Here is a 12,027-nt window from a genome sequence, read left to right on the forward strand (position 1 = left end):
CAATCCTGTTCATGGCACCTTCAAACCCCCAGTTATCTTGGGGCTTAAAACTCCAACCATTGTTGACTCCTTCCTCTCTCTTGCCTCCAGGTTCAATCCGTTGCCAAGTCCTCTCCAGTCATCCCCTCCTCTCCATTTTTATTGTCACTGCCTAGTTCTGTATTTCTCACCTCGACTACTTCCAATGTCTCTTAGCTGCTCTCCTGGGACCAGTCTCTGGCTAGCTCGGTTCTAATTATGTTCAGCCACCTTCCAAAGAACCCATTAGGTTGGCGTTCGAAGCTGTCTATGATTGAACCGAAACTTACCTTTCTCATATTTTCACAAATTCGTAAATGAGTGTTCTGCCGACCTTGTAAGTTACTTTGGGTTGACGTTAACAAATTATTCTTTAAAACTGTTATTGCTTTTGCAGGTTCCACATACTAACCTGTGACTCTTCTCTGCAACCTGCAGCTTTTTCACGTGCGTCTTACCGTTACTTTTACTTCAGACTCTCTGCCCTTCCAATTCTCCGCAGTCGGATATTCTCATACCTTGGACTCTTCTGAATATATAGTAGCCGCTTGGCTTGTTGACGTGCCAAGGGGAAATGTGGTTCCAGAGCCAAATTGTGAGTGCCCAGAGCTAAAACCTCATTCTGCTTGCCTTAAGCTCTCATTCCCTCCCCCAGGACACACGCCACCATTTTATTCTGCTTTGGGGGTGATCACGGGCCTAAACATTGGGACCGGAATGCCGCACATTCGTCTCATAGACAAGGGACCCACAGCTCCCTTTCCTAGTCGGGGCCGGTTTATCCTTTTGCTTTGCAGTGGTTTTAACCAGTCACACAGCCTCCTCCTCCCCCCCCCCCTTCTCCCGTGTGCACAGGGGGTCTACACCCTAGATTTCCCGCTTTTCAAGAACTAGATTTGCCTCCGTCCACTCTGTCCTCCTCTCTACTTAGGGACTTCCACCCTTCTCGCTACCCGCCCGGCACAGGGCGTACAGTACTGTAAGAAGTGATCTCTTAAAAAAAAAAAAAAAAAAGAGAGAGAGAGAGAGAGAAAGAAAGAAAGAAAGAAAGAAAAAGAAAGAAAGAAAGAAAGAAAGAAAGAAAGAAAGAAAGAAAGAAAGAAAAGGGGGGGGGGGACAGAAAAAAAGCTTCCCGGGGTTCGTTTCAGCCCGGGCAGGTGGAGACGGACCCCACTGCACCACGAATTCCTAGTGAATTACGGGCTTGCGCGCGGCCGGTAGCCTGCCTCTCACCCCGGCACGAGCCGAGCAGGGCGCTCCCCGCCTCCCGCTGGGGTTTAATGACCTAAGCAACTTTCCTTGCCACCCCCCTCCCCGCCCGGTGTTGGTACGGCCTGTCCGGCGTTCGGCGTTCCACACACCCCCCCTCTCCTTCCAGGTTGGTTCAGCCCCCGTCTACTCTGGGGTGGTGCTTAGCCGGCGCCAGACCGACCCTCGACTTCGGAGGGGCAGTGCCGTTCCTCTGGGCGCTTCCTCGGCGGCCGCTTCGGCTCCTTCGGCCTCGTCGGCCTCTTCAGCCTCCTCAGCCTCCGCCGGGACCCGAGACGTCGGTGTATGCCCCACCCCTGACCCCGCTAGAGATATGTCCACCCCGGCTCGGCGGCGCCTCATGCGGGACTTCAAGAGGTAAAGCACAGGGAGCGCCGAGGCCGGGGGCTGCCAGGCGGGGCACAGGGCGGGTCCCGAGGCGGGCTGGCTGCGGTAGGGGGCAGCCCGGAGCGGACGCGGGGGCCGGATTGCGGAGCCCCTGTCTGTTTCCCTGAAGGTTGCAGGAGGATCCTCCGGCTGGAGTCAGCGGGGCTCCGTCCGAGAACAACATAATGGTTTGGAACGCGGTCATTTTCGGGTGAGTCTGCGTTCCGGATGGTGGCGAGAGGCGGGGGACGCGGGCCGGCCCAGCCTGCCCTCGGGGACCGGCCCCCCTCGCGAGGGCGGAAGGGGAGAGGGAAAATGTTCGGGTCCGGCTGGGCCTAGGCGCCTCCCCGGAGCCTGTGCCTCGATTAGCTCCGTTCCCGCTGCCAGGGGAACCGTTTGGGGTTCTGAGGGGGGCGGAGCGGGGAGTGGTGGCGGTCAGGCGCGGCGGCCTGCGCCGGGCTTCGGAGCCCGAAACATGGATCTGGACTGGCTTTTCTGACCCAGGAAGCAGCGGTTTACCAGAGGTTCACTTGGCAGAGCTTGGAATAGCCATCTCTTAAGATGAGCCTCTTAAGGGAGAAGGGAGCCCCTTAAGCGGGAACTGACTGTTTTTCTCTGTGTTGCAGGCCCGAAGGGACCCCGTTTGAGGATGGTAAGAGAGTTTCTTTACCCACCTTTCAGGAGCCTGGTCGTCTCTGGGGGAAAGGGGTCCCGGTCATCCTGAAGTGCCTCCTACTTAGGAACCCGCTTCTCCCTAGCCTCTGCCTGCTAAAGGCTTGACTGGAATCCAATAAGTGGCCGGTGGTTCTGACCATTGTCCGCTTGACTAGAACTGCACCTTTTTCCTTGCTTGTTTCTTTAAAAAAAAAAAAAAAAATCTGGGTAAGGCAGCCGCTTTTTGGAAGGAGCTTCATAGCACCGATGTTAAGGATTTTTGAGGTCTGGGCTGTGGTCCTGTTAAATTCAGCTCCCTCCCAAGATACTGAGCTAGTATCAACCCAGCGACTTGCTGATAGACTCAGAGACCCCAGGGACCGCCTAGTTCAGAATTCTACCACAAGGGCAGCAACTGTGTTCAGCAGGTGCTTAATTTGTGTTGGCCGGATGTTGGAGGGGTGCAAGAATCCCTTGCCCAGGACTGTCGGGTTTCTACCGTGGTCTTTCATGGCCAGTTTGAGTATAACATTGTTTCTCGTTTTAAAATGAGTTTTCAGTGTGCTTTTATCAAGACTTTACGGTGAGTAGTCTCCAAGCAGCTTCACAATTGAGGGTATCCTCAATGTCCAGCCTACTTGAAGGCACCATGTGTACCTATAGGTACGTGAGTTTTCGTTGGATTCAGGTTTGACTTTTAAAAACACTTGAGTTGCTTTTTAAGGATTTAAAAAAAAATTTATCTTTTGAGATAATTATAGATTCGTGTGCAGTTGTAATTAATAATAATACTCCAGAGAGACCTTGTCTACCCTTCACCCATTCCTCCACCCCTCTGGTAACATCTTGAATGACTATCCTACAATATTACAGCCGGGAAATTGACACCGATTAGAGTTTTATGTGCATCCAGTTGCGTGCATGTATGTATGTGTGGTTGTTTTCTGAAAGCTTAAAACATTTAACACATGATTAAAAGTGTTTGAACTACCGATCGACATCTTTAATACTTGAGGTATTCAGAAAACAGAAGAATCTTTGTTATTTTTTGCAATGACCATCTCTACTCATTTGGCAGTTGCCACACACACACACACGTGCACACACGCATGCACATAACCCCGTTTGAAAGTAGGAACAAAAATATTACTGCAAACTACTAAGTATATACTTCTGTTACTGAGCTGGATTGCCTTTTGATGCTACCAGCCTACAAGACGTTGTGAGATGGGGCAACATTGGCCAGGTTTATACTTTGCCCGAAATACTCAGGTTTCCCGAGGAGACTGTGGACAGTCGCCTGAATACTTCCTCCACCCCCTGAGTGTAAATATCACTGCTCCTCAGTGTCGCAAGCAAAAGAAATGACAGCAAGAGTGAGTGATTCTGAAGGCACGCTCCTTGGGTGCAGTAGATCATTTGAGCACATCCGTACATAGCAAGAGCTAGCTAGACTTCATTTTCCTCTACTAGACTGGTGCTAGTTCTTTGTACCTGGGCACTGTGTGCAGATTAACTGTGTCTTTGCTTTAGCTCCAGCAGACTTTGTTTTCATCGGCTCTCTCCCCCCCCCCCCCCCCGATTTTCCTCCGACAGCTTCATGCTGGGCACAGCTTTATTAATAGTACATCACTTTGCCGGAGGACTGGCTACTTAAATATTTCAAGGGTGCTTCACTTGTTTTAAGTGGTATGAAATGAGAAGGTACTTAAGGAATCCATTATCTACCTGAATCTTGCCCGTTGATATCACTTGTTCTATTTTTGATGATGTGCCTATCAATACTGGCATTACGGAAAGGAATTACTCCAGCTAAATAACAATACCCTTCCCTGATTCATTCTGTCGAGCAGTCTGCTATCCGTGGATGCTTCCTCGGGTGTCTAGAACACTGACTGTGGGGACAAAACATATTTTGACCATATTTTAATACGCTTTGTTTGCAATGAGGGAATTTACTAGAAAAGACTGATGAAGGACAAGTGTCATAATTGGTTGTGAGGTTTCCGATGTAGCATATAAATCAACAGCTCCAAAACTACTTTTGCTGCTTCCTTGTAAACGCTTTGTGGTGGAAATTTCTGAAACAGCCAGGCCCTACTTAAAGAGATGAAGACTTAAGAAAAGGAACCCTTCAAGGTATTTTGATTTAACTTCACACACTTAAAGTAAGAGGAAGATGTTCCCAAGAACTTACCTTGCTACCAAACGAAACACTGGGGGGCAATGCTTCCTCATCAGAATATCGTAGTATGTATGCTGAATTCAAAGACTATGGAAAAAAGTATTCTCCTTTGCATCATCTAAAAATTATTAACAGACACAGTAAGATACTAGTATTTGCTTTTCGCAATAGGTGTATCCTTAAGAATTTGGGTGTAAGTCTTTTAAAAATGAATCACTTAAAATTCACCGAGGGTGTTCTTAAGGTAAATACATCCTATGATGAAGAGGTATTATGTTAAAAATCAGAATTTCCAGTTCAAAACGAAACGAAACAGAAGCACGTACTTCGTTTTCTCCTCCGGGGTCACAAACTGGTGGCCAAATGGCAGAAAACACCTGGCGAGGCGTTTCCTTTGGCCAACATGGTATTTCCAAAAATTTGAGTTTGTAAATGTCTTTAGCAGAACATACACTCTCTAGTTTAACGATATCACTCCTCATTGCCATACACCAGCCATTTAATACATATAATTTCCCAGCCCCTGTGTATAGACGGATTAACTGATACTTTCCGTACCACGTTTTGTCCTCCTCGGGAAGATGAACACAATCAGTACCGATTGTGTACAGTGGTGAGGCTTAAGTTTTCAGTTAATTAATTAATTAATTAATTTATTTATTTATTTTTTAACATTTATTTATTTTTGAGACAGAGAGAGACAGAGCATGAACGGGGGAAGGTCAGAGAGAGAGGGAGACACAGAATCCAAAGCAGGCTCCAGGCTCTGAGCTGTCAGCATGGAGCCCGACGCGGGGCTCGAACTCACAGACCGCGAGATCATGACCTGAGCCGAAGTCGGACGCTCAACCGACTGAGCCACCCAGGCGCCCCAAGTTTTCAGTTAATTTAAAGCCTAATCTCAATATCCAGAGGATAAGAGCACTAGTCTCAATTGCATAGTGTTCTAAGATTTTGAATTTCCTTAACGTTTGTTTCGGATCTCCGAAATGGCATTGAGGGTTGTATTAAAAAAGAGATTCTGATTGTTTAATGTGGCTAAAAGTATAAGATTTGGGGGTAAGTCCCAATTTATATTCAAGTACACGTAAGCAGGTGGCTTCTCTACTCAAGATACTAAATGAGCTGTTTTAAAAGACTTGATTAACTTCTTTGGTAGCTAGCTAGGTAACCACCTTGTTGAACTTCTGGGCGAGCATTAGGCAGAAAATTCAAGTCAAGAACCTTTTGAGAAAGTTTGAGAGCCACCAACATACATACTCACCTTGAATTCAGCTGTGAGCGTTTGGTGTAGGTCAGAAAGTAAGTACTGTTTGGGATCTGAATTCGTTACTTGTATATTTCTTACTGATGGTGAAGTTTGGATTTTTGGTTCTTGCCTCCTTCGGTTGAGCGTCTGCAATTTTTATAGCTACGGTATGTATGGAGCACTTGCTTTGTGTTACTGTGCGTATTTTCCCCTCCTTTAAACCTCACAACAATGTTGTCTGCTGGTTACTGTTCTTGATCCCATTTCACAGATGAGGAAATTGAGCTTTAGTCGAGTTGAGTGGCTTTCCCAGCTAGTAAGTAGCAAAGCAAGGAACTGAGCCCCCGTCTTGGTGCGAAGATGCTGTTTTCCCCACTATGCTCTACCGTTTCCACGCACGCCCGCCTTATGCGTTGCTTTACCACTTTTAGGCTATCCTCTTGAATCTAAAGTACCTGGGAGCTCTGTGTGCTATTAAATCCACCCAATTTTAGAGCAATTCCTTGATGATAAATCTCTTCTTACCTATAATCTAATCAGATTTCAACATCGAGCCAATGTGTTTATACTTGAGATACCTAAGGAAGCTCAAAGTTTTGGACTAACACTCATTCCCACTTTCTCCTGCGTATTTTAGTATCAGTAGTACTGACAAGGAAGAACCGCTATTTTTTTCCCTCAAAAATAGGAAGATTTATGACCAGGTGGTAGGTTAATAAAGTAAAGTAGGTTCGGATGGAGTATAGCATGTTTGTCCATTGCAACGTATTTTACTTTTTGCTCTTAGTTATAATGCACAGTATCTTCAGGTCTGGCTTTGCACACAGCTTAGGGAGTAACAGTAGTTTGGGGGAATAGGTCTATGTTACATTTTAAATTATTCTGAAACTTCCGGAGACGTGTTCATACTAAGGGCAGCTTTGTTACCAAATTGTTTCCTTGCAGTGTGCTGGTAGAGAACAAACTTCGGTATTGTTACATGTAACAGATCTAGCAACAGAAGGTAGTCTTTTCTTTTTTCTTAAGTGGTGGATAAACCTATTCACGGAAGGAGGAAATAAATTGCCAACTCTAAAGGAACCGTTAGCAGAGCATACTCCACGTGAAGGGTGGTCTGTGGTATCAGAATAAATGTATTCAGTGGACCAGAGTAATACAGTAGAACACCCATCACCTTAGGCCAGACAGTAACTGATTCCTTAAGATAACCTGAAGAGATTTCAGTCAGGAAAAAACAATCGCCCAATTGTTTCCTTGAATTTATTAAACCCAATTTAAAAACTGTTTGGGAGGAAATAGTCTCCCCCAATCACAACATCCTATGATTCTTGAATGAGATCCAGTTTGTTCATTCCCTATAAATAAGTCTATAGTATACTTTAGGGCCTCCTGCTACCTTCGTTGACGCGTATTCAAGGGAAATAAATTCATTTCACTAGTGGCCTAAACAAACATCATTAGAAAGGTAAATTTGCTGGAGACGTGAATGCAATCTAATGTGATTTTTAAATTATTTCTGCCATTAATTCCCTCTATTAGTGTGAATAATTGAGTTGATTTTATAGTGAAGTACCCCGTGAGTCATACTTAAGGACTTTTGAGAGAGACTGTGAAGTTTTTCCTGGCTTGCGTTCAATTATGTTTTCATTATAGTGTTGCTATTATACGAAAAGGAGCCAGTGAACACTTGTATACTTATTCCCTTCCATGTTAAAAAATAATTTGGTTATCGATTTGTATTTCTAGCATGGATTCTGGAACCTCTGTACTCCGTTCTTTTCTAGTCCATTTCCAAATCACCGGAGAGTTCAAGATGGAGGCCGGTTAAAACAGGCCTTTGAGGCCTTTCAGCCATCTAAGGGAAGAAGGCCAAATTCTGGCTCTTGTTTCTGGTCATTTTGAGGATGTCTTCAAAATGTACAGTGGCTAAAGTCATCCTGCAGGCCATAATTTTGCGTTTAAGATGGCTGTGTTTAAGTTCGGGGGAGAATGATGGCAAAACAAAACAAAACAAAATCCCCTTGGGCGGTGGTTCCTACCCTATCTATTTTTAGAGCAGTTTCTGGAGATCTTGCCTTCCCCCCCTACCTGGCCTCTCTTTCCTCTCTGCAGTATACCTTTGCATTATTTCATTTAATACTGGAAAAAATGCCACGTAGCATTAAAAGAAAGTGCTACCGAACAAAGTGATAAATCTGTTTCTTAAACCTTTCTTTTCCAACTACAGGAACGTTCAAGCTTACAATAGAATTCACTGAAGAGTATCCAAATAAGCCACCTACGGTTAGATTTGTCTCTAAGATGTTCCATCCAAATGGCAAGTAGCACTCTTAATGCAACATTTTAAACGGGTACACTGTTAATTATGGAGGTGTCTCACGTTTCCTACTTATCGGTCTATAGTACCTGGGCATTTGTTTAGGCATCTTGCTGTTTCCTGAAAACTGAACTCGTCCGTGAGGGTCTGTTGCTGTCTTGATCTCTAGTCACAGAACTGAAGCAGTGAAGGCACTTTGCCTTTGCTTGGAGCCTGCAAGCCGCCTGGTGCTGATGATCTTTGTCATTCACTTATTGCACAAAAATAAGGATGCTCTTGATGTTTCCTTTTAATGTCAGGCTGGGATTGGGGTAGTCTTGTGGCGTGGTTATTTTCACGTTAGAACAGTTTATTTATTTAGAACAACAGTTTTCAAATTTAGATGCAGATCAAAATGATCGTGGAACGTTTTCAAAAATACAGATGCCTTGGCCCCACTCCAGAGCCAGTGAGTATCAGATTCTGTGGCTGAGGGGCTACAGTGTATCGGAAGAGCAGCACAGGTGATCCCTAACTTACCTTCTGCCCTTTTTTTTTTTCCCCCCCTTTCTCTCCTCGTAAGCCTCAGAACAGCTTGCTTTTTATTCGGGTTAGTAAAGTATTTTCCAGGATATCAGATATTCTTATCTTCATGTCAAAAATGAGACTTTGCGAACTCTGCGCTATCTGTCGTTATTTCAGATAAGAGACCGAGTTTACACATTTTGTGGAATAAATTTCCCACAAATCGGGATGCCTAGGGACCCTGCCGGAAAAACGTGTGTGATGTCCTGGATAATACGGCAGTCTTTTCAGAAGAAAGAGCACAAAGTAGCTTCTAGTTTTATACCAATTCTCTTTGACATTCTCGGATTATTTCACTAGCAGTGATGAGGACTCTTTTTAGGAAGCTAAGTGAGAAGCAGCTTAGGAGTCTTTAAACCTCACGAGCAAAGTATTCTTGACTGTACTTGTCTTGACTATGTTACAATATTAACGGGTTTTATTGTGTTTAACGTACCGCTTCTATGCTCTCAGTCTATGCAGATGGTAGTATATGTCTGGACATACTGCAGAACCGCTGGAGTCCAACCTATGACGTGTCTTCCATTTTAACATCCATACAGGTGATTGTTCTTTAATGTGACCAGCTATGGCCTTTGCTGTGTGTATATTAGCACTTGAATTGTTTCTGACAGTCCTACCTTAAGGCAAAAGGCGGGTCATTAAGACCCAAGCGCCCCGAAATCACGTATTTGCCTAGCGAGCAGCGCATTGATGGTTACTCTAGGTTAGGATGCTAAGAGAGCACATGCAGTCGTTACTTAGGACAGTTCAGCGGATTGTTTGGAATATATACTTCTCTGCATCGAGGGACTGACCTGTTACAAATTGTTTCTATAGTCTCTATTGGATGAACCCAATCCCAATAGCCCAGCAAACAGCCAGGCTGCTCAGCTGTACCAGGAGAACAAGCGGGAATATGAAAAACGTGTCTCTGCGATAGTAGAACAGAGCTGGCGTGATTGTTGACCCGGGTGCAGCGAAAGAAGAGGCCGGTCAAGAGAAAAATCTATATTGATGTGTTTGTCACCTCCCTATTCTTCAGTGTCATTACATTTACTTTATTAAAAGCAAAATAGCTGTTGTGCTGTTTCCATCTTCCCTTGCCCAGCTTTTCCCACCCCTTCTCCCCTCTCCTTGAACATCAGAAAACACCCTCTAGGAGATCAAATGTACTGTACCTGGGTTACGTGCAAAATTGACTAATGCTCAACTCCTTTTCTGTTGTGTCTCATCTCCAGTTTTAGGGCAGGATTGTGCTACTGTGCTTTACACTGAGCTTTTAAAGTGAACCGTTACACAAGTGGTGCTTGCGCACAGCTCGATGACCAGGATGTTATTTTTAACAAAATGACTGCTGAAGTGTTTCATCCTGGCCGGCCCTTCACTCGTGTTGGATTTAGACGTGAATGTTTGCAATATGGCCTATGGAAAACGGGGGAACAGATCCATGTAAACACCCATTTTGAAAGAGCAATGGAAGCCCCAAACGCTAGGATGGTAAGGTCCAACCAGTACGAATTACAAGATGGTCTTTACCGGTAGGAAGGGAACGGTCAGTGAAAGGGCTCCGCCACAGGCGCGCAGCGATCGCCGTAACTGACACGTCCTCTCCTTGCGGGATGCTCGCCGGGCTCACCCGTGCTAAGTTTCAGAAGACCGAGGTCGTCTTCTGGGTTTTTGCTTTTTGAAGAGGTGTGGGAGCAGAGGAATGGAAACAATCATTAGTTTGAAGCTAGGGAACGTTAGAGATCCTTGAATCTTTTAAAAGGAGAAGTGCTACCCTAGATAGACTTCTAATCCCCCATCATTTTTTAGAGTTTTAATTAGCCCAAGGAAGGGAGCCTGTCTGTGGCAAACTGTTTTTCCACTCGACTCCTGAGTTCATGCTGCATGCTTTTAGTTTCTTCTTCCCTTTCAGTATTATAAGAACCTTAACGTTCTTTCTGTGGATATTTATACTTTAGATAGACAGTACGTTTCAGCAGCAGCGTGGGACAAGGCTTGTACATGTTTCGTCTAATGTTCCATCGTCCCCTTTTGTGCATTTGTCACTCTTCTAAATCAAACTTTGCACAAGTAACCCATGTAAAAAAATGTACATTTTTCAAAACTTGTAAATAAAAATAACCTTAAAATTTTGTAGTCAAGGTATAATTATATTTTAGCTCACTATGAACTTTTAGTATTAACTTATTGGAATCTCACAGCTACTCACTTTCCCCCTTGAAATAAACATGGTGAAAGCAAAATCACAACACTCTGCGAGAGGAACAAGAGGAGTAGATCTTGTTGGAGAGGACCTTCTTTCTTGTCATAAGTGTTAATGCTCTGTTCTTTTTTTAACGTTTTAACAAGAATGTAAAACTGTTAAATAAAACGAAGTTCCTTCAGCATACAGTATGGTCAATCAAGCGAATGAAGCGGGGTCGGGGGCGTCGACGCACCTGGGTGTCTCCGGCACCCTCCCCTACCGAGACCTAACTTGTCGATCCTGACATTCCACCCCTTTCAAAAGCCCTGGCTTGTAACAAATAGCACAAACTACTCTAGACCGGTACTTTAACCCCCCGCATGAAGTTGGGGCGTACAGGTAGCCTCAGTCTGCCCTTGTTTAAACAAAACCGCTCTCTCCCGAGGAGCAGCCTAGCTCGCGCTAAAGACGCCAGAGCAGTGACTTCCTAGAAACTCTCCTCTCTGGTTCGGGGTAGGGGCGAGATGACATTAAACGGTCTTTACGGTGTGTGTACTCACTCAGCCTTTAAGACGCGGCACTTAGAGGGGCCTCCGTGGCAGAGAGCGTTCAACACGTCAGAGGCGGCAGCATCCTTACATGTGCTCACGATTTTCCCTTAAGTCCATTTCTGCTTCGAAGTAGAGCCACGTTACATTGCTCTTTATTTGGTAGATTAGTTTGACATTAACTTTTTCACCCTACCGTGGCTGGGTACCTTAAATATTGACACTGTTCGTCACACTTGAAAAAATTAAGGTGAGACGCGGAGTGCGCAGATTTAATTTTGTTTTCTTTTCACACACCTCCTGAGAAACCCTATTCCCAATTTGTTTCATGGGATAATCCTTTGAAAACCTTACACCCGAGTCAACAAGCTGATCAAGCTGATCTCTGAAAAGCATCATATCCCGAGGTCAAAGGCACTACAAAAACCATTCATTCAAACATTTAATGCTAATTTGCCTTTTTTTCTTTACTTTTTTTTTTTTTTACAAATGCCACAGGCTGCCTGCATATAATTATAACCAACAAGTTAAAACAGATTTGGAGGTCCCTTTATAAAATGACAGTGTGATTTGAACTTGAGTCTTCAATTCTGCACCTGCTGATACCGGGGTGGGGGTATGAGGAAGAACCGAAGTTGTAATCAAGAGTCCTTGATTTATTTAGGACCCATCTCTAGCTTCAGG

The 12,027-nt window shown here is 44.7% G+C and overlaps 1 protein-coding gene across 1 annotated transcript; it reads left to right on the forward strand.

The window, feature by feature from the left end:
• Positions 1-1,401: 1,401 nt before the first annotated feature.
• Positions 1,402-10,994, forward strand: UBE2A (ubiquitin conjugating enzyme E2 A). The gene is made up of 6 exons (XM_047843722.1): positions 1,402-1,644; positions 1,784-1,864; positions 2,280-2,305; positions 7,969-8,058; positions 9,076-9,164; positions 9,442-10,994. The coding sequence occupies exons 1-6, from the start codon at positions 1,601-1,603 to the stop codon at positions 9,568-9,570; spliced, it is 459 nt and encodes a 152-aa protein (XP_047699678.1). The 5' UTR covers positions 1,402-1,600; the 3' UTR covers positions 9,571-10,994.
• The last annotated feature ends 1,033 nt before the right edge of the window (positions 10,995-12,027 follow it).

This window comes from Prionailurus viverrinus, chromosome X, assembly GCF_022837055.1.
Source record: "Prionailurus viverrinus isolate Anna chromosome X, UM_Priviv_1.0, whole genome shotgun sequence".
Classification (NCBI taxonomy): Eukaryota; Metazoa; Chordata; class Mammalia; order Carnivora; family Felidae; genus Prionailurus; species Prionailurus viverrinus.